This window comes from Telmatherina bonti (assembly GCF_933228915.1).
Source record: "Telmatherina bonti genome assembly, chromosome: 3".
NCBI classification, from domain to species: domain Eukaryota; kingdom Metazoa; phylum Chordata; class Actinopteri; order Atheriniformes; family Telmatherinidae; genus Telmatherina; species Telmatherina bonti.
In genome coordinates, this window is record NC_136621.1 from 32204211 (window position 1) to 32228334 (window position 24124).

At 41.3% G+C, this 24124-nt stretch overlaps 1 protein-coding gene across 1 annotated transcript in view; it reads right to left on the reverse strand.

Annotated features, from left to right (window-relative positions):
- ctnna2 (catenin (cadherin-associated protein), alpha 2) overlaps nucleotides 1-24124 on the reverse strand; it is a 329734-nt gene that overhangs the window by 216111 nt on the left and 89499 nt on the right. The window contains exon 7 of the mRNA XM_079238137.1: nucleotides 17881-18084. Within this exon, the coding sequence (XP_079094263.1) occupies nucleotides 17881-18084 (204 nt within the window). The remainder of the gene's footprint in view (nucleotides 1-17880; nucleotides 18085-24124) is intronic.

Consider the following 24124-nt stretch of genomic DNA (forward strand, 5'->3'; position numbering starts at 1 on the left):
CTCAGTGACTGTGACACATGCAGAACATTCATGCAGAACATTCAGAGTGGAACGTGTTTAGAGAAGAGTGATCATGCCAATGTGACCCCGCCCGCCTACAGCTAGAGGAAGGCCAGGAGAACCCAGAGACCCGGGTAACCGACAGTCACCCCCAGGTACAGATCCCAACCCCCCCACTCCAGAGCCAGCCATGCATCTGCCCAGGAGGTGGCGAAGGAGGTGCCCAACCAGAGTCCCCCGCAGTCAGGGGGAACAGGCCCCAGCAGGCCCAGGCCGGCAAGGGCCGATCCCGCCGGGCACCGGCCACCTAGGGCAGACAGAGCGCAGGCCCCAGGGCCCCAAGAGCCCGTGAGCAGCCCCCCGCCCCCGCAGGCAGAGGGCACAGCCCACACCGACGGAGGACCAGGATCCCCAGACCGCCACCCAGCGGCAGCCAGGTCGCACCCCAGCGCACCAGCTGCGCCCCCGGGTACAGGACACCACCCCCCCACCACCAAACCACACACACATATACATGCATACCCCGCCCCCCCCCCCCAACACGCACTCCCCTCACACATATACATGCATACCCCCCCCCCCCCCCCCCAAACACGCACTCCCCTCTCAACCCCCATCCACACAACCCTCTGCAATCCATGCACATCATCCATAACATATACAACCCCACCCCACCTCTACTCACTCACCCATACCAAGTCACACGAACCCCAATCGCCCCCGCCCCCACACACGCTCACCCCCCCCCCCCCCCACACACACACACGCTCACACCCCGCCACCCCATCCCTCTACTTCTACCCAACCACACATGCCCCACCAAACACCCCTCCACCACCCATAGCCCCCCTCCAAACTTCACCCTCACTCACACATCCCATTCCGCATATACACCCCCCCCCTACACACACACACACACACACACACATACCCTCACTCCTCCAACACAGGCACACCCCAATACAACCCACGCGCCAACATACCCCTCCACACACACATCTACTCATCCTCACACATCCCTATCCCCTACCCACCTATATCCCTAACCCTAATCCCCCCCCCAGCCATCCCACCATCCATCTGTAACCCCATACACCCACTCCCACACATCCTCACCTCACCCCTCCATCATGTCCCATGTGAGATACCTCAGAGGGGGCAGAGGACAGGATGGCCCCGATCAGGGCCCCCATAATTACCGCCCACCACTCCCAGCGTCCCCCCCACCACCCCACAGATGCAGCCGACCCAGCACCCCCCCAGGGCCGGCGACAACCCTCCTACAGCCAGGCCAGCCCAGACTTAGGCCTAATGGACGGCACTCTTCCCCCACCCGTACCCCCCCCCAGTAAAGCCCCGAGAGCAGGGGCATGAGAAGACCCTATCGTCCCTGCCTCCCCCCCGCTTATGACTGATTGTGAAGTATGTATTAGTTGCAATTAAAACTGAGGGAATTGCCACGCGGTGCTGGGAGAGGGACCACCTAAGCAGCCCCGCCCACCATACACCGCATGCTCTTCCCCCTAATCATGTGAGTCGTCAGTGTTTTGGTGTTTGGTGTCTAAGTGTAATTAAAACTGGGAGGTGAGCCGAGGCTGGGTGCAGCGATCAAGACCACCTTGATGGCCTTTCTCACCACCCAGCGCCACGTGCACACCTCCCAATACCCTGCCTGTGTGTGATGGGGAGCGGGGAGGAAGAGGGGTTGAGGGATTTAAGTCTGGAGGAAAGTGAGCTTTCCTCCAGAAGGTGAGCCGCCCGCAGCACTGGGCATGCCCCCTACTCCCAGGGCCCCCCAAGGACCAGGACAAGCCGGGGACAGCCATCCCCGTAACCAGAGCCTTCGGCGACTCTAACCAGAGAGTCATCACTGACCCAAGAGGGGACCAACTCACCACATGCAGAAGGGGGGCACGAGGACAAAGAGGAGGCGGGGCGGCAGAAGGGGAATCCCAGACCGATTGTCCACCGCCCCCTCACTCACAGAGGACACCCCCACCTGGGGACATGAAGTCCCCACCTTGTCCACACATCGGCACCTCACACTGTCTCAGCACAAACCTACAGCCACACACACACACACACACACTTCCGGACACATTCAGGTCCACCCAGCCACCCGTTCAGCCCACCCTTAAAACCATCCCCCTGACCCCCACGTCACATCCAAATCTCCCCCACTCCCATCCATCATATCTACACTTATCCACCAACCTACCACACACATGCACCACCCACTCCCCCATACATACACCCCTGCCCCCCCCCACACACACACAGACAGCACGCCCCCCCTCCCCCCTCCTCCCCCCCCATACACACACCCGTATACATGCACCACCGCCACTCCCCACATACACGCATCACCCCACTCCCCTACACACACGGCACTGCCCCCCCCCACAGACACCCCCCCCCCACACGCATCATCACACTTCCCCACCCACACACATCCACATACCTATGTACCGCCACCAGTCCTCAACGCACACCCCCTACACACATCCCTCCATACACACTCACATCCCATCCACACTATCAAACACCCCCCACTCAACAAGTCCCAGGGTCGCAACCAGGCACCAGAGCACGTACCCGCCCGCCGCCGCAGCGGCAGGTCCAGGTCAGCCCAGCCCCCCCCCGGCACAAGCCGACCCCCCACCCCCAAGAGACAGGGGACAACCCCGGGCACCGGAGCCCGGGACCCCGCCCAGCCCACCCCACGGCGGCACAGGCGCCCGTTACGGAGTCACGCCCGCCAACCCATCCCCCGCCAGCGACCTCGCCCCGCCGCTGCGCGGCAACTCCAGCCGCTGGCCCATCCAGGTCCACAGTAGGGCTAGAAACCTAGCCACTCCAGCAATGGAGCAGTCAAAATCCCCCCCCCAGGAGCCCACCACAGACCCACAGCCTCCAGAGAACCCCAACCGGCCACCAACCCCGAGCGCAATAAGGTCACATTCTCCCCCCATACTAAGTGATGGAGCTGATCACAGGGGACCAGAGGGAATAAAGTTCAGCTGACTGATCTCTTGAGGAGGCAGACATCATCTCGACACTGATGTGATCTAATAAGAGATTTCTGAACTGCTGGATACACAGACTTTGTTTGCTTTTCCAGTTTAGAAGGATAGTTTTCTTTGCGATACATAAACTGGTGAGGATTAAGTTTGCAGAATTAAATTCTATGTTAATTTCACCCAAGTAACCCAGTAGGCCCAGTTTGGGGTTTGTAGGGATGTTACATTTGAAGCAATTTGACAGATCTTTACATACCTGAAACCAGAATTCCTGGACAGGTGGGCAAGACCACAAAGCATGGTAGTAGCTGTCAATTGTGTTGCCAGTGCAGTGTGGACAGATGTTTGATTGTGACAGACCCATCCTGAACATCCTGTGTCCTGTATAATGAGTTCTATGCAGAATTTTAAATTGTATTAGTTGCATGTTTGAATTCTTAGTCATTGTAAATGTATTTGAACAGATTTGTGACCATTCATTTTGGTCAAAGTTACTGGATAAGTCTGCTTCCCATTTAGAAGTTGGGAGACATATGGAATCGTCTAGCTTTGATAGTAATCTATATATTTTGGATAACAGTTTCGGGGCATTGAGATTTAAGAATTCTGCAGCCCTGATAGGTAGCTGCAAGTTTAATTGATCAGGGGTGTATTTCTTACCTATAATAGATTTAAGTTGGTGGTATTCTAAGAATTTTGTGCTGCTGATTTCATATCGTGAAGTAATTGTATCAAAAGGGAGAAAGTTCCCATTTTCTATTAAATGTTCTAACTGTTTTATTCCTTTATTCTTCCACTGAGGGAAGTTTATCATTTTCCGGTTTTGCTGGATGTCGGGATTGTTCCAAATAGGTGTAAGTTTGCATGGAATAAGCAAGGATTTGGTTAGTTTAAGAAATTCCCACCAGGCCATTAGTGAGGAGCTGATATTAATGCTTTTAAAGCATTTTTGGCGTTTGACAGCTGTGCTGATAAATGGCAGGTCTGAAATTGCCATATCCTCACACATAGCTTCTTCTATATTAAGCCATGGTTCATCTAGATAGCTAGGTTTAAGCCATTTAGAGATGTATTGTAGTCTATTGCTTATAAAGTAATTTTGGAAATTAGGCAAGTCTAAGCCACCGCTATCTTTAGTCTTCTGGAGTGTTTTTAGACTAATCCGTGGTGGTTTGTCTTTCCAGAGAAATCTAGTAACATTAGAGTCCAGTGATTTAAACCAGGTGGAGGGAGGTTTAATGGGGATCATTGAAAACAGATAATTGATTTTAGGTAGAATCATCATTTTTATAGTTGCAACTCTTCCCATTAGTGATATGGGTAAAGATTTCCACCGTGTGAGATCGTCCTCAATTGTTTTTAGTAGAGGGACATAATTTAGCTTTATAAGGTCTGACAGTCTGGGTGAGATGTTTATTCCCAAGTATCTAATATCTCCTGACTGTAAAGCAGTGTCAGGAGTATTATGGAAGGAACAGTTGATGGGTAGAACGGTGGTTTTAGACCAATTAATGGAATATTCAGAAATTGATGAGAATTTATTGATGAGTGCGATTGTCTGACAGATGGATGATTGTGAATTTTGAAGGAAAAGTAATACATCATCAGCATAAAGACTGGTCTTATGCTCCATATTTCTACAGTTAATGCCTTTAATGTCTTTGTTTTGTCTAATGCTAGCTGCTAAGGGTTCAATAAAGATTGCAAAAAGTGAGGGGGAGAGTGGACAGCCTTGTCTGGTGCCTCTCTGCAATCTGAAGCTGTGAGAAGTTTGATCATTTGTCCTGACGCATGCATTTGGATTGCTATACAGTATCTTTATCCAGTCGATAAACGATGAGCCAAACCCGAATTTTCTTAATGTTGCAAATAAGAATTTCCAGTTCACCCTGTCAAATGCTTTTTCAGCATCTAGAGAGATTATTGTAGTTTCCAGGTTATGTATGGTGGCATAATCAATTAGATTTATTAGTCTGCGCGTATTAGTGGTGGAATGTCGTCCCTTGATAAATCCTGTTTGATCAGGATGTATGATAAGTGGAGTTATTTTTTCTAGTCTTGTAGCAAGCACTTTACTGATTATTTTAAGATCTACGTTCATTAGTGATATTGGACGATAACTAGATGGGAGTTTGGGGTCTTTTCCTGGTTTTAGTATTACTGTAATACTAGCCAAATTCATGTTTTGAGATATTTGGCCTTTTTCCTTAATTTCTAAAACCATTTTATAAAAAGTGGGTGCTAGTATAGACCAAAATTCTTTATAATATTCAACTGGAAAACCGTCTGGTCCTGGAGCTTTATTGCTGGGCATGTGTTTTAAAGCTTCATGTAGTTCCCCTACTGAAATGGGTGCGTCCAAAACCATTTCCTGATCCTGTTGTAACTTTGGAAGATTGAGGTAGCTGAGAAATTCCTCAATGCTGTTGTCTGATGGATCTGTTTCTGAGGAATATAATGTTTTATAGAAATCCCTAAATGTGTCATTTATTCCATCAAGATCATGGAGGATATTTCCTCTTGAATCTTTAACAGAGGAGATGGTTGTTTTCTCCTTGTTTGCTTTTAATTGATTTGCGAGAAATCTTCCAGATTTGTTGCTATGTTCAAAATTCTCTAAGCGAAGTCTTTGTAGCAAAAACTGGGTTTTTTGGTTAATTATTTCATTCAGCTCTAGTTTAGCCTTTCTTATGTGATTCAGCACTTGCTCTTCTGGAGAAGCCTTGTAGGCATCTTCTAGTGATTTTATTTTAAGCTCTAGTTCAGATATTTTTGAACTCTCCTTCTTTTTCTTATGTGATGAAAATGAAATTATTTTCCCTCTCATTACTGCTTTTCCTGCCTCCCAAAGAACACATGCTGATGTTCCTGGTATGTCATTGTTTTCTATATACAAAGACCACTCCCGTTTGAAGTAACTGATAAAATCAGGATCTTTAAGTAATGATGTATTAAGTCTCCATTTGCTATAAGATGGTTTAGTTTTCTTATTCATTAGGGTAAATGATACTGGTGCGTGATCACTGATAGTGATGGAATGGATTTTAGTTTCTGAGATATTGTTCATCATAGAGCTGTTAGTGAGGAAGTAGTCTATTCTGGAGTATGAGTGGTGGACAGATGAAAAGTAAGTGTACTCTCTAGCAGTGAGGTGTTGTGAGCGCCAGACATCACAAAGACCAAAATCCTCCATATATTGTTTAACAACTCTTGCTGACTGCCAGACCCTATGTTTCCCTGCTCCGCCCCCCTTGTCCATCCCAGAGTTTAAGGTCATGTTGAGGTCGCCCCCAATGATAAGTGTATTATCAAGGTGATCATATAGTAAGGAGAAGAAGGAATGAAAAAAGGAGGGGTCATCAGTGTTTGGGCCATAAATATTTGCAATGCATAACTTCATGTTTAGGATAGATAATGTCATTATTATGAATCTTCCACCTGGGTCTAAAATTATATTATTAGCAGTAAAATGAATTTTCCTGTTTATCAGAATGGCTACTCCTCTTTGTCTTGAGTTGAAGCAGGCCGAGTACACGTGAGGGAACTGTACTGTAGAGAGTACGTTAGCTGTTGTTTTTAATAAATGAGTCTCCTGTAGCAGGACAATGTCTGCCTGTAGATCATTCAATCTGCTAAACACCTTCAACCTCTTCTCCCTGGAACCAGCTCCTCGTATATTCCACGTAACAAACCTCAGGGTGGTCATGCTCAAGCTACTGAAGTGTTTCTATAAAAGTATGTGTGTGTTTGTGTGTGTGCAAGCCCACATTAATGCATGCATGCTGTGTGTAGATTGTGTGCGTATATAAATTCATCTGTGTGTACAATGTTCCTATATGTCTGTCCACATGCTTAGAGTGTGTGTGAGAGTTGGGGGTGAGTGTTGATGTGATTAAACGTGCTCTGTGTTGTAGGTGTGTTATGTGCATGACATTTAGTGTCTGTGTCATGTGGATGTACGTGCGTACCCTACCTATTATTGTTGGTATGGCATAATAGAATGAAAGAGCAGCTAGAAAGGAAAGGAGTGAGAAAAGCAAACAACTACAACTACACATAAAAAGAAATAGCACAAACAAAAGAGCAAAAACAAAAGCCCTAAAGGGGGGGCAAAAAACAAAAACAGAACAAAACGAAAGCAACAACAGCAAATTTACAAAGACTGGCAGTAAATGTACAGTTCTGAATTACCATAATTAATGTGCTTATAGCAGATTAACATGTAAATTGAACAATAATTAGCTGTATGAGTGATAGATATTACCTGAGGTTAGTAGAGCCAGGGGGTGGTATTTTTGTCACGGTAAAGCTGTCCATTGACGAACAATTTGTCCACCGCGATGACTGCACGGGATCCTTCGTCTCTGAGCTTCTTCCGGATGGGAAACAGGACCCTGCGTCTCTCCAGAATCTCTTTGGGAAACTGATTATTTACACTAAAATCGGTCCCGCGGAGTTCCGGACCTCGATCCCTCACCTGCTCTTTCTGCTTGTAGCTCACGAACTTGGCTACAATCGGTCTGGGTCTGCGGCTGTCCGGTCTTTTCCCACCTAAGCGATGAACTCGGTGAAATGAGATGTTCCTCACCGCGTCTTCGGGTAGCTTCAGCTTGGTTTGGATAAAGGATCTGATTGTTTGCTCTGGATCCTCTTCTTGTTGCTCCGGGATTCCTGCAAAGACCAGGTTGTCCCTCATGCTGCGCGCCTGGAGATCGATCACAGTTTCCTTTATTTTTTTATTTTCCTCTGTGAGTCGAGTCATTCCCTCGTTGAGAGAAGTCACCGTCTCCCTGAGGCTGGCGTTCTCTGCGGCCAGAGACTCCACCTGCTTCTGGCTGAATTCCAGCGACTCCCGCAGCGACTGAAACTCCCGGTGGAGAACTTCCAACAGGCCCAGACGAGCGTCGAAGCTGGCGAGATTTTTGTCAATGGACATCAGGATGTCCGAGGTGTCGTCCCCGTTAGAGGACGTCGCTCCGGGTGAGTCTTCTTTCCGGCTTCTCTTGGAGGTTGAAGCGGATCTGGGCGCAGACGGAGTCGGTGTTTGGCTTGTCTTGCCCATGACGATGCGGTGGAAACACTCGTCAATAAACTCCGACAAGCTGGTGAGATCCTCCTCGCTTTGCTCCAGAGTTTACCTTGAATAAGACTTTTTAATTATTTGCTTCCAGAAACAGTTTTAAGATTATATTGGCAAGAATATGATGTAGAATGAATATTTGTTTTCACGCGCCTTGACTAAATCTGCCGTCTCGCAAAATTTACGTCACTGCCACATCACTTACCTGCGCCTCTCTCACTTACCTGCGCCTTAAAAGGCAATTAAAAGGCAATCATACTTTTAATTACAGAAGCTTTTATCAAGCCCAGATCTTATCTACCATCAAGGTACACAACATTTATTACCTTCCTATGTCTTATCGACACAAGTTACATGTTTTGAAAAACAACCGAATTATTCAGGTCTTCCTTTGTCCTTTGTGTTTCTGCGTGCAAAATTAAGGGACAATGTAAGCTAAAAGTAAGCTAACAGTTTTTATTACATTTATAATCACAGCCTGGAAAACCTTGAAACTTATGAAAAATTAAAGGAGAAAAGAAATATATAAGAAGTGTTTGATGTTTTGATACACTTCCAATTAGACATTGTGTACGAGCAATGCCTTGTCACATACATCTATGTATTTAAGAATTACTGTTAACACTTTCATAGCTATTACTACATTTGTTCAGAATCCAGGATATATTCACAAGAGTATTCTTAAAAAATGCTCAGCTAAAAAAAAGGTTTTCTCCAAAGGCTTATTCTGTCTCTACATCTAAAAATAGAGCACCTGTGGGAATAAGTGGAAAGGGAGGTTTGCATCTGAACACCAAACAGCAGGAACTGCATAACTTTGCTGAGTCAGTTCGTAAAAAGCCTTATGAGATAAATCCTGGACCTTTATGACTGTATGTTATTTTATGTAATGCACTAAAAATTCCCCTGTTATCTAAAAATGTTACAAAAATGGATCTCACATGACTTGCTGTCAAATATGGAGTAACCTGTTAAAATGATAAGTTATAAACAAAACCATTAGTGAAAAGACAAAAAACTGACTTTAGCAAAGGAACACGATTAAGATCTACTGAAAATCTTTGCCGTGTTATATATTTAGAGGACTTGACAACATATGAATGATGTTTTTAGATGTATGGACAAGTTTCAACAAAATGATCAATGGCATTTTGATCACATCCTCAACAGCCACATTGTGCAGCTCTTTTTTTCTTTTCTTTTTTTTTTAAAATAAATTTTCTGAGGAACTCAATAAAGCCAAGTCATATAATTGTTGCTATAGTATTAGAATATTTCAGTCCTTAGTCAAAAAAAGTGAGTGGGAAAAAGAATCACCAAATTCACAGATACATACATTCTTAAAGATCTGAAACCACACTTGTTGATTCATAATGGTCAAACTGGAGCCTTGATCTCCATCTCCAGGCAGAGGAATTCGCAGACATCCACTGGGACCAGCTAACCCAACATTTACACCAAGACTGAAATTAGACTTTATTTATTTGCCATTGACTTTAAGCAGATTTATAGTTAGGCTCTGTCTTTTGTTTTTTTCATACCTGGGTGAAGTCCCTCTGATGTTATGTCTATGAGCCAGCCTTCAATAGCTGATAAAGCTAAATTGTTCAAAAGGAAGTGGTTTATTGGTGCAGAAGCTGCGTAGCTTGTCGAGCGGCACATTAAGTGTTGACAGATGGAAGGGAGGCCATAGGATACTGTGGGGAACCAATGATTTATTGCTGGATCTAGGACATTTTAAGTACCATAAGTTGAAAAGGCCATGATGGGTGGACAGATGGGCAGTAACAACCCCCGCCCCCACCCAAAAACAAAAACAACTGGAAAGGAAATTCAGAGAAATCTTTCAATTATTGATGCAAATTTTATCCAGTGTTAATTGCATATAAATAATGCAAATTAAGTTGTTTAAACAGAAAACAATAAAATCACAATAGGAAGAAGAAGAGAGAAAGAGAAAAAGTAGGATCCAACTAGACATTCAGAAATGACGATATACTACTGTTACATCTGTGTGACATGTAAATGTGTCTTATGAGATCTCCCTGAAACCCTTTTCAACAGGTGTGCTAATAATAGATAATAGATAAATCATGTGGCTCTAAAACAAATCATTCATTCATTCATTTTCCAAACCGCTTAAGCGGTTTTAAAACAAATCATTGTAAACTAAATAAATAGAATGACACTGCACCTAGATATCACTGTTAGAAATCTGAAATGCAACAATCACTGATGTATTTAACCTTAAATATCAAATATTTACCATTGTTTACCTACAGTCATATGAGTTTTGCAGTTTTAGTAGCACTCAGTTTTTACTTGATTCCTTTGAAATAAGAGAAACTCAACCATAACCAGAAATATTAAAGTCTTTGTGCTCAGGGAAATTGAGTGTAATAATTTTACTCATTCTTTTATTTAATTCACAGATATCCTTGATGCTGTATAGACCCTTTAAGTGAGTGGAGTCTAACTGTATAACAGAAAGTAACACAAGGGTGTCTGGATTCCCTTAAAAAAACATTAAAAGTAGGACATGGTCATGTAATGAGCAGCCAGGGATGGTGACAGGTGCGAGGGGGACAAAGGAATGATAAAATGGTCCAGTTCCCAACTGATTTCTCCTGACAGTTTGTTCCAGTTTATCATAATAATAATAATAATAATAATAATAATAATAATAATAATAATAATAATAATAATAATATTATTAATAATAATAATAATAATAATACTAATAATAATATTGCAAAACAAAACAGTAAAAAAAACTTTGATAAAAAAGCCTCAGAGTTCCACGAAACTGCCTCTTTCTGTTTACTATGTAAATCCTATTTAACTGCTGCTACCAAGAAAACACAAGAAGTGGAGATAAGAACGGTGCTGTGAGAATAAGCGATCACCTTAGGTCAGGGGTGTCAAACTCCAGTCCTCGAGGGCCGATATCCTGCAGGTTTTTGTGGTTTCTCTCTATCAACACAGCTGATTCAAATCAAATGGATCCAGCAGCTTCTTGTCAACCTATTTATGAATGTTGGTCAGGTGTGTTGGAGCATGGAGACAACAAAAACCTGCAGGATAACGGCCCTCGAGGACTGGTGTTTGACACCTGTGCCTTAGGTGATCGTCATTCATAAAACTCCAGGCTGCTTGTAGCTAAGAGCAAACTAAGCTAACCCTGAGCTAACCAGCTCACAGAGGTAGGTGGGCTAAAGCTAAGGGGAGCTGTTAGCCAGCTAAAACATGTGGTTGTGTTGCTCTCTGTCTTTTTGCTGCTGGATATTTGATACCAAAAGGAAACATCTTCAATTAGTCTTGTAATTCAGAATTATTATTTAGGCTAAACAACATTTAAACGGGCCCTGCGATGGACTGGCGAGCTGTCCAGAGTGTACCCTGCCTTTCGCCCAAACTAGCTGGGATAGGCTCTAGCTCCCCGTGACCATGAATTGGATTAACCGCTTTGTAAAATGAATGAATGAATGAATGATGAACATTCAAACGGATGACTGATAAGACCCCCCCCCCCCCCCCCCCCCCCCTCACCTGACCCTCACTTGTCACATAGGTAAACTTGATCTATTAAAGTTAAAATGTCTCTTTTTGTAGCAGGCTGTGAACATTTTTATTTCTGTTCGGCAAGTTAAATCACTGTAATATCCCTCTGTTACAGGGCATCACGATAGCAATGTGTTAATCAATTGATTCTGATCAGCTGGCTTTTGACAGGTAAATGAAAAAAACAGACTGTAGCTTTACAACAGTTTTTTAAACAACTCGAATCCATGCATTAGACTGTTATAATGCACTCCCCTGTGCATCATAGTTTTCTAGACGCCATATCATGCATTATAACTGTCTAATGCACGGCTGCTCGTTGTTTAATCCTTACTTATACTACATATGGATTGAATTTATATTTATCTCATTATCTCTTGTAAGTCCCATGTAGCAGAACTGTGGTTTTGGATAGAAACAGTGTGTGTAGCTGCTGGTTTTGTAGGTTATCAAAACAGGCTCATTTTTCTCTTCTGAGCCAAGATGGTCTCAGGCAGAAATATGAGTTCCTCACACAAACACACAGACTGCTGGGTAACTCGGGAGTTTCCATTTCTCTTATTTGTTATTCATTTCTGCTAAATTAACTATTTAAAAAGTATTTTATTTTGCTATAAATGTTTTATCCAACTTTATTTTTTTATTGTAAAAGATAATAAAGCAACTATTTACTAAAATTTAGCCGTGTTCCTCAATGGGAAGAAGTTTTTTCTGCTTTAAGCATGCAGTTGATTCACTCCTAAACAGAACTCTTTCCTGAACAGTTGTGTGTGCTTGGTGCTCAGTAAATTGCCCCCCCCCCCCCCCCTTTTTTTTTTTTTTTGTTTGTTGTTATAAATGCTCGTTTTCACCCCCAAGACAGTGACAAGCCAAGCAAGGAGGGGAGATGATCTAATGCAGTCAGCAGAAGCACATCAGTACACACATTTTACCGTATGTAATCACTTACCCCAATTGTTGATTGAACATTCCACATGGTAACTCCCAGAGGGGCTGTGTGGGCAACAAGGCCATCAGTCTCCCCCTAATGATCGTCCTACCTCACAACTCCTTTTTAGTTTTATGTGCCACATCCAGCTAACAGTGACATTTGTGTGCTGGCGATCACACTCCCTAAATCCTTCTCTCTGCCACGTGTAGTTTTGCAGAGTTGCCCCGTTTCACCTGCCACGGCTTCTGGCTATGACTTTATTCTGCCCAGGCTCCCTCGACCCAGCCTGGTAATGTATTACACCCCAGATCAATTGATAGATTGGCCCTGTCTGAGCTGCCGTAACTAAATCAGCTGCTCCTGATGATTCAGCACCGGCCAGGGAGCCGGGCCTGCTGTCACCAATCACAGATCACCAGCAGCTGAGACAGGTATGGACATTCTGCTGTCACTTGAACCTAATTTATTGCCAGCTACCACATTGATTAACCTTGTGCTGTGGTTCAAGCTTCCTATAAAAATTTGTGCATTGTTAGGGAGGGGAGGGTGCATATGAAGACAGAGGAGAAAACATAAAGGCAACTGAATGTTTACATTACTTCAGTAAACTTTGAAAAAAGAGAAGTTTAGTTGAATGCATTCAAACTATTGTCTGATTCGTGTTTCTGTGACAAACATCTACTGTCTTCTGCAGAATATCTTTACATGGATGAAGAAACAAAACTTGCTGCATTTATTCATACATACAGCACTATCAGCCTCCTGGCCATTGTCTGTTGGGAAATGTATCAAGAAGATACAACGGAACCAAAATGTCTCAGCCCTTTGTTCCTCAGTTTGAGCAATGCACAGTGTGCACAGTGTTATGATTATAATTACCACTATTATTTGATTAAGTATTTATAAAATAGCCACCGACAGTTAAATATTACTAACAAAGCAAACTGGCTGATTAGTTTTAGTGAAAGTGGAACTGCAGTAATGAACTGATTTACACATCTTGGGGTGCCTGAATCCTGCAGACCACCATTTGCTTGCATGTTTCATCCTTTTTCTACATCTTTTGTCTTTTCACAACTCCTGTTTCTACTTTTTTCTTGTCATTTAAAACCCAGCCCTTAGTAACCCCCAGGCCCTACTGGTTTTCTTGCTCAATTCACTACCCACAACAACCTGCTCGCCTGCCTTCCATTTCCTCATTATCTCCCTCGTAAATAAGCCCAATGTTCCATTTCCCTTCACCCTGTTCCAAATTGTCTAGTGTGCTTTACCAGCTGGCCTTGAGTGACCTCCTACCCATTCTGGATTCCGTCTCTTGCTGATCTCTGCCTTCCTCCTGGCTTTGCCCATCACACATCCCCATGCCTGCTTCTGCTTGCATTAAATTCATGAATATGAGAGCTGCTAACATTATCATCAATGTTTCTCCATTGTGCACTAAAGTCTTTGTACTGTATGTCATCAACACAATGGACTTGCTGGACGTCTAAAAGGTGACTCCTTAGTTAGATGAATAAAACTTGTGAAATTGCAGTGTTTTACTTCTGTACTGCTTTAATCACAGCAGAGAAGTAAGATATTTAGCTAGGTACAAGCACACACATTTATGTTTTTTTCTTTTTTTCCTTTTTCCTTTTGTACTTCCTCCAAACAAAGGCTTGGCTTCCCAATCTCCAACATTGCAATTTATCAGCGGGCAGGGAAACAATATCCTTTACATTCACTCCGGCTTGTTGATATAAGCACACAGGAGATGGTGAGCTGAGAAAAGAAACCATTTTGTTCATTCTGTCTCTATGATTTACTCTCCATTCTTAGCTTGGACAGCCAGAGGCTGTCAACAGTCTCCCAGCTGTAGCCTCTGAAACACAACTCATGGGCCTAATGAACCAAGGCACAATTACTTTAGCAAAAAGCTGCCATGACTTAAGAGAGGAAAGAGTATGTGAATGTTCAGAAGAACTCACAATGTTAGATTTTCTTTGGGTAACAGTATATTTTGATTTAAGCTCTCCATCTGACATTTTTTGTTTGGTTCTTTGTTATTAAGTTTTATATTTAGTTGTTTTTTTTCCCCCTCAATGGTTCTAGCAATCTAAACGTACAACTGGCCGTTAATAATATGCCAATAATGTTTATTCTACAGCACATACACAGATAAAAATGATTGATGTCTGAACAGACGGGTATCTTTACCGGATCTGTATCTGGATAACAAACGTTCTATCCCCATCACAATACTCTGATCTGACAGGTGCAGGCTCGTCCAATCACATTAGTGTTCTGTTCATAACAGCAAAGGACAACAATCGAAGTTTCCCAATCCAAGATTTACCAGCAAAAACTTTCCACCCTCTTCTCCTTCCAGACTGGAAAAAGTTTATCTATTTTTTCTTCCTTCATTTCCAGATCATATTACATAAGCACAGTAGAAATGAATGTTCTTTGTTTCCATGTGTGTTTGTTTTTAATCATTTCTAATTGACAAGCTTTTCATTGGGTTTACATTCTCTGATGAATTCACATGGACAACCATGAATACCTTGTATCTTATAACATTATTGTTCTCCATAGGATTAAAATCATTGAAATTTGTAATATAATAACAGCCATTATCTATTAGCTTCCCACTGTGGGAAAGAAGAGAAAATGGAGTGACGTACTGGTCCGACATGGTATGCTGGATTAGCAGCATACCATGTCTTAAACAATTGAATGAAAACATTGCTTTTTATACTGCAATTTTAGGTTGTTTATAATTTTAACTTCATTAAAATATGCTGCTTTCATGATGATCTGGAATACAAAAAGGTGTTCAACTTTTCAGTCTAAAAGGACAAATCCACAAGTTCACAAATACTCTGGTTCCCTTCTCATTTACACAGTTGTTCTGAATAAGGACCCTTGAAATCAGTTATTTCTTGAAAAAAATCATTTTACAGATAAATAATGGTAAACAAAACTACAAAGAACTAAAAAGAAATGTCTGTTTGACCAAATTTTAGTTGTAGAACCGAATAAAGTATAAAAAAATCACCCAACTTTATTCAAGCAAAGACAGCAAGTGAACCATTTGGCAAACAATTAAGGCAAAAACGGTTCAACACTAGCTGGCGAGCAAAATGTCCAGATATGCAAATGATGGTTTCCCTCACCACAGGAATGTAAAAATATTTTGAATTTTATCTTTGCTTGTTTCTAAGTGAAGGTGCCAAGTCACAGAGCTTGAAAAATTAAAACAAAAGTATTTAAAATCTAGGCAGTAAGAGGACTGACTACCATTGCTAATGTACAAAGGGGGAGGGGAAATGAGACATTTTTTAAGTTAACACTTTACAAGCCAATATCTGGAAACGTTTGCCCAGAAAATGGGTCTCATCAGTGTGGAGAAATTAATTGGATAAGGAGGCAGTCATCAACTACTTAACCTTTCCAAACATGAGGGACAATCTGAAATGTCTATCCCTAATTTGTAAAAGCAGGTGAGAGTGGCTGCAAATTTTGTGAAATCTGCCATCTTTCAAGTTCACAGCAACCCACGCTGTGCAACAGGCAGCTAGGAACATTAGCTACGACATGTTTGACATATGCAGACTGCTATCATCAATTTCTCACATAGTAATTTACCCTGCCTGCTGTTTACAAGAAACCTCTGTCCAAGCCCAGTACAAGAATATATATATATATATATATATATATATATATATATATATATATATATATATATATATATATATATATATATATATTATTTTTTTTATTTTTTTTATTTTTTTTTTTTTTAATCGTTCATCTTTCTATAGCTATCACAGCTGCAAATCAAATATTGTATGTGACAGGCCAATGTTTGATTTGTTCCAGCTTTGTTCTACAATTGAAACTTGGTCACACAACATAGTGACTTCTGGGAAGGAGCACCTGCTTCTTTTCTATTCACGAGGTAAAAAAAAAAAATCACAAGTGCAATGAATTTGAGTTACAAGTGATAGTCTAAGGAAATCATGATCGTAAATGTTTTTTTAAAATATTTAAAACAATTACCCTTCTTATTATCAATAACGCTTTTCTAAACGATCCCCCAAAACCAGCACAGTGCTCCTTAATAAGATATTTGTCATTATGGCCAGTATGTTAGGAGCTCCCACCTAATGGCTAAATTATTAAGATGGCACAAAGAGCTGTGAAGTTATGCGAGTAAGATCCATGACAGACGATGAAGCTCACCTACATTTTTAATCCATACAGATGTAGCTTGTATCGCATTTTGTGAATGAATTTGTTTGAAAATAAATAAAAAACAATTATATTCACTAATTAACCTTTTGGGGCTGATCACATGGCCTTAAAGGCGGCATTTCCGGCCATGCTGTTTCAACAAGAAGATTATATTTTTAAAGGAAAGCTTGGACCAGCATGTGTAAAGTCAGTTATTTGTGAGATTTAGTGTTTATTTAGGTTGCCCTTTTGCAGATTGGTACAATCAGCCCCACTGCAAATCAAGTTCAAGTTCCCCTTCTGATGCTGGCTGTAAAAATGCAGCTCTTTATGTCAAATGATTAAGGACTGTTTTTACTGTTTTTTCTGAGGTGATTAATAATGTTGAATGCTATTATAAAAGCTGTTTCAGGGTACTAATCCTCAAAACATGTGTTGTTAGCACTCAAAAACATGAACATCGTCATAATTCACTTTTCATGTCCTGACTGACTTGCAATTATCAAAAGCGCAATGTGCTGAAAATAGACAAGTATAGACGTCGTGTGGATCGCACGTCAAATAGCTATTTTCCCCAAACACCTCGCCTCACACTGTGTCATCTCTTCTCACTTTTAAGCCTGCTTTTGGCTCTCAGAGGGTGAAAGTACCAATAGGAATCACAAAGAGCAATTGAGGGTAAGGAAATTACCAGCATATTGTACATGCTCTGGACTTGGCACATCCTATAGAGATGGAGAGGTACAAGCTGTTGCTTTTATCTGACAACAAATCACTTCAAGTTTATTTACAGGGTAGAATTTCACAGAGATGCCTCAGGAGTCTTTCTTCTCCATACACCATATATGACCCTGTCGTAAGACACCTAAGGAGAAAGTCACAAAACCCCTACAAGGGCCTCAGGAGGAGGACAGACATCCAGGTAAGCAATAGCAACAAGAGACAAACTTTCGAGAAAAGTGTGGTGGTGCAGGAAATCAGGAAAAATGAGGACCAACATGTTTCAGTGGTGTGCTATAAACAAATCCAACTGCAATTAGCAAATGATTAATGAATAATTAAAGGGGACTTACATTATTCATGTACTCGCTCAACAAGTCTTGAAGGGCCTGTCGAACGGCGTTGCACTCAGCCACAATGCGTTCGCGGCGGTCGTCACGTGTGCACGAAGAATCAGCCATCAGTGCAGCCCCACTGATGATGCTTTCTAAGCGTTCCTCCAGAGAGGGCCGGAAGCGAGCCTCGCTGAATGTCAGAGGATCCAGGATTATCTTGTTCTGCAAGACAAAACGATGAGCAGAAGGTCAGGACGGTAATGTGGACCAGATGGACTGAAGCAAGACCAGTGGAGGGCCAAACTGAGAAACTGTACGTTGGGATAAGCTGCAATTCAATTTTCATCTTTACTGGCGTAGGAAAAGTGTGTCAAGTGTTTTGTGAGAGCAACCCTGCAGTAAAAGACAGCAGCATTTGCCTGCAGGGAGTAATCTGTCAAAACAGATCTATAGCAGCATTATGTATGGACCTTACAGGAAAAGATGCCAGGAGCTTGCTCACCAGCCAGTGTACTAATGGAAATGGCTAAAGACTTGTCAGGGAGTAGAACATGTCAAAAAAAAAAGAGAAATAAATAAATAAATAAATAATGGAATTTGTTGTGTTGCCTATTTATTTTGGCTACTCGTGGTCTCTTGAGATGGACAAACTGTAGCGCCTTCAGAAATCAGCTCTTCTTTTGCCAAGAGAGGAAATGTGTACACATATGAGCATAGTTATTCGAGCCTTAACAAAGAATATCTGATAGACGTTTTCCACATGCTTACGACCTAGTTTGTCATGTTGTGGTTTTAAATTGTTGGCATGATGACACATCACATGAAGAGAAATATAGTTATGGAGGATTGAATGCGTAACCTGCAACAATGTGAGATGTTCTAACTGTAATCACGTCCCTGTAATATCCAAAACTTACTCTTTATATCAACTGTAGGAGTGAAGTAAAGGGAAAGGAACGTAGCAACATGAGAGGACTGTGGAAAGTTCTGATCCTCAAGGCCTGGTGTCCTGCAGGCTTTCCAAGTGTCCCAGCTGCAACACACCTGATTCAAATCAATGTGTATTCAGCAGACATGTATAGCGCTTGTCAGAGTCAGGTGTTTTTCAGCAGGGAAACTTGGAAAACATGCATGACACCAGTCCTTAAGGACCCAGATTAAGAATCAATGGGTTATAGGGTAGTATTACCAGAAAATATAGAACTTTTCAGAGACACGGCCCTCTAAACATGTAGGGAAAAAAGTGATAGCTTAAAATCAGAGCTGAGCTAAAAAAGGAATTTTATGTTGCACCACAACAGAGTCATGGTCTACTCAATGATTAGACTTGACTATTTTTAATTGATATGGACAGGATCTTCCAGCCAATCACCCAGTAGCACGCCCTATTGGCATGTCACCCAGACCAAATTTCCAAATGGGTTTGTTGATTCTTTAGATGAAGAGCTGCGTGTTTGATTGATGGGATTCTGATTTGGCTGTACATTCAGGTTTTGGTTCCTCACAGCCATCTTCAGGTTGCCTCAAACTTCTAATATTTGAATCAATAATTTATTTCCCCTTTCAGGGAGATCTAATCCTCCGGTCACCAGTTTAAGATCCAAATGTTTGATGATTGATAAAATTCCCTTGCCCCCTTCCTGGGCTTATTTCCCCACCTGAATCTGATACAACTGTACAATTTATCAGCATTTATTGTAAAATGGTGAATTCTATGCTGTGTACAATTGTAGGTAATACATCCTCCATCACAAGATTATGTTGGCATGGTGCCTGATCAGCTCTTTTACACGTGTTTGTAAGAATATAGACACTTGTATTTATAATTAATGTAGAAATGTATAATTAGAATTCAAAATACTGGACTTTGGCACACTGGTAAAAATTTAAGTATTAGCTTTGGATTTTTACAGTAATTGATTGAAATCTTTGTATTAATTGACAATGAGCTACCATCACAAAGCCGGGGGGTTCTTGAAGAAGGTCGAACACAGAGCAACTTTAAAGATGATAAATTTAAAGTGATGCGTCACCAACAGTGTTCTTTTTAGGAATGAAAAAAAATGCTTGCCTAGCAGTACTGTCTGCTGAGGCTGCAAACAGAAAAAAGTGACCCTTTTATTAATACTAAACTACAGGCATTACCTTATCACAGACTAATCATTCATTACATCCATATGGTCTTTTTGTTATTTCATGCAGACAGCTGGTGATACAAACTTCATATTGACTCAGTAGCAATCATAGTTCAGCCTTACCATCTTATAATTCACCAATGCCATTCAATGTTATAAGGTTATTTAGCTTTTAAAGCTGTAGTATCATTACAGTGCCATATAAGCTTCAAATAGTGGAAACTTAGCAGAATATGATGGGAAAAGCCTTAAGATGCAGCTCCATGGCTTACATGATGAGTTTGGAAAGTGTTGGGGAGCAACAAGAGAGCAAAGGTGATGTGCCTGGCCTCTATGTGGCATTCTAGTCCTTGGGCTTGGTGACAGACTCAAATGATGCATAATAACCTCTAAGGTAAAACAAAGCAAGCACAAACTGGTTTTCATCTGGGGATGCAAGAAAGTGTATTCCATACAAGGTTGTGCAGTAAAACCCTGAAATGTATGGTAGAGGAATTGAGCTTGAGGCTGCAAAATAAAAAATAAAGGAAAACAATACACACTTTATGTGTCTCTCCTTTTGTTGAATCCTGTTTCATCCAGCCCAATAATTAGCAATTTTATTTAAAAATGCCTTTCAAGGCCCTCAAGTATACTTTACGTCATTAGAAAATAAAATAATCAAGAATAAAATCAACAGGCAATATACACTAAGAAAAGATAAAGAAAACAAAGAAATGGATGAATGATAGTGTATTTGTGATGCGATAAACACCATCTCAATGTTTAACTCGCAACGGACTTTTCTTCTTCATGCAGGTCTTGTCTTCTCTTTTGCTAAATGCAGTACTAGTGCTGCACGTCCTTTGGTGGGAATGGGGATATATTATTGTAAAAGTTTGGCGTGTTTGACTAAAGTGCAGCGTGAAAGTGATTTTGGTCTGAATGGAAACACCCCCCTACAACTGTGTCGAGTCCCCAATTGGATCAAGTCTAGAGGTTTTTTGGAGAGAGATGTGACTGAAGTTGAGTGGCCACTATTCTTTTAAGAATTTTGGAGATGTTTGGTGAATTACAGATTTTTTTATGATTAACATTTCTCTCAAAGGAGAGACATCTGCAGTTTTGAATAATGATGGAACAATTCTAGTGTGAGGGATTGATAAACCATGGCGGTTTTGAAGGGGAAGCAGTCCCAAAAGGCAGGATTTGACCAAGGGTGTGGGAAGGTAGTCTTGTGTAGTTGTCTTGGATTTACAGATGAGGTCAGAGATTTCAGAAGCATTGGGGAGCCAGAGAAGGGCTGTTTTCACTGGGGCAAAGGTACTGAAAAGGCTGTTTTCATCAATCGTTATAGTGTGCTACAAAGTCATCAGGGTTGCAAAGATAATCCAGGATCTGACGATTGCCAATATTGGAGCAGAGTGTATCCATATTAATGTCCCTCATGGCCAAGAAATGAAGTAAAATGTAGTGACTTGATTATGTAGAGACATAGTGCAACATTAAATGAGAGGAAAAGATAAGTTACATGGAGTTTATCTCAGCTGTACAGTTGGAGGAGCCGAGAGCAGAGAAACACATTTAGTTCAAAGAATGTTCTTTCGTGTGTGTCAGAAGGTCCATGTATTAGTCAAGTCAGATTTTCTAATTTGGCAAAGTACATAAAAGTAACCCTAAGAAAACACATGCTTTGATGTTTTGTTTTTACAATGATTGTAAAAAGTTTGTAAATGGTTGTCACAACAACGCTCACTGCTTCCAATAGACTTCATGGTTACATTAGGAGAGGCTGATAATGTTACAAAGAAACACTAAAACAAAACCAAAATTGAGTCAATACAAAAAAAAAAAAGAAACAAAGAAATAGAAACACATAAAAGTTGCTAGACTATATTGTGAGAAGGGAAAAATAAAGCATCCCTTGTCCTCACTTGTCTGGAAATAGTTGATTTTAACAAATGCATAAGAAATTACAGCTTTAGGAGAAGGGAAAAAATGACTCAATACACTGAGGATTTCAGTGTGAAAAGATGCAAAGAAGAATAGAAACATGAAGGGAAACTAAGAATATTCCCTGGGGACTCAAGTGAATTGTTATTCCACACTGGGTGTCAGATTGCAATTATCACTGAGAGTTGGGAATAGTCAGAGGAGAAAGAGCAGAAAATGCTGGGCTGACAAAGGCTGGGAGGATTTCAAGGTAATTGGCAATGGCTGAAGTCAGCCTCAAAGAGGCTCACAAACCTGACTGATACTGCCAGTTCCCTAAATCACTTTCCGAGACTGTTGTCATAGAAATTCATTAGCAGGTGCTATGTTGTTAACACTGCTTCAGACACCAAAACAACTATGCATTTCTGAAAACTATTTGGTGATTGCATTCAATAATAATAAGTTTAAAAAATTTTACAGCACTGTGAAACTAAAACATTCCTGCCAATAAGAATTTCTTTAGTAAATAGTGTCTCTAAGTGACTTTTACTCTATTCATTCAATGACAGCCACTTTGCATTCGCACAGGAAACAAACGTTCCTTTTCATTTACCTGAATACCAAGTGTCATCAACAAACTTAAACAAATACCAAATTCCAGAGTTTTACGAGTGGCTTGTTTACACAGATCAGTTAGAGAAAGTGCACCTCGGGGGAGATGAGGGATTTTTTTTTTTTTTTTTTGTTTATTTATTTTTTTCTATCTTTTTATCCTCAGGAACTTTGGGGCTGTCTGTAATTCCGTGTGAGTGTACCATTTCATTATGACAAGACCAGAGGCAACCTTATGCTTGGCCCACAAAGAGGGAGGTTATTAGTTTGACCCAACTTTGAGGCATGAACCAGTGCACAACCAAGGCACACGTCGTATCAGCATATGTCAAGCATGCCTTCCAGGACTTACCGATATTTGATGACAACTATTTTGTCTACAAGGGAAGTTCAGCAAAGTCTTAAACAGACTATTGTGCCGCCTCTGGTGGCCCCGTTGCAGAGTTCAAGGGTTGTCTGGTTTTGACAACTACCATGTTTGACAAAGCTCTTCCTACAATGACCCAGGAGGGACATTAGTCATAAGGCACTAACAGATAAATGATCCTAATGAACAGCACCTGACACAGGGTCAAGTTATTAGTTACACAACAGTGGGTGACTGAAGGAGCTTTGTAAATGCTGATTTGTGTGGATGTGGTCAGGATCTATAGATTATGTTCACTTTAAAACCACAACAAAAAAAATAGCATATATTCAGCAAAGAAGTTAAGTATTTGCTTAATCTTAATTGAACCTTGTGGCAAAGTAGATATGTAGAGAAAAAGCTACAGTCAGCTTTATAATCGTTCATTCAATTTTCTATCTTTAGCAGGAAATGCCCCAAAACACATTTGGCACTCACTGCGTTGGCAGGCACAACTCCTGCATCATCGATGCATAAAACAATTCAACTCTCTCCTTTCCCCGTGTAATCGTCTTCTGGGAGGGCTTCTGTGCTATGATCTTTCATGATCTTTCAAAACGAGCAATCTTATGCACAGCTGTGAATATAGGGGAAGGTCCAAAACTTTGCGAGGGGTCTCTGCAGTGCTTGCACATTTTCCAGAAACTTCCATTTAATTAAATGTAATGTCACGCAGGAAAAGAAAAAATTGCAGCTGTGAGGTTAGGAGGTTGTACAAGGTAATTTTAAAAAAAAAATTTAGTTTAATTTCAATTATCCAAAAATAAATATTCTCACCATTGCCGTTATTCAAACTCATCATCAACAAACCTCCTGATGTAACTTCTCTACTGTACATGCTACCTAGTAAAGATGCTGAATTATGACAAGGTCACTAAACACTTAACAGTCCATCTTTAGAGGATTCAGTTGTGAATTTATGACTTTTGGTGTGAGAATATTTTATTAGCAACGGGGAAAATTGTAGGTGAAAATACAGTCAACAAATAGTGTTCCTAAAGAGGCTAGAGGGGATGCTCAGAGCATCAGTTATAGCAGCACAAGTATTTCTAAATTGAAAGAAGGGCAACGAATGACCCTGAAGGCTTTTAAATTTAGAAAAGTTTTTTTTTCTTTTTTCCTCTCAGCAAGAGTTTGAATTTACAAATTGGCTCTGCATGTTTAATCCAAATGGTTTATGCTAGTTGGTGATATA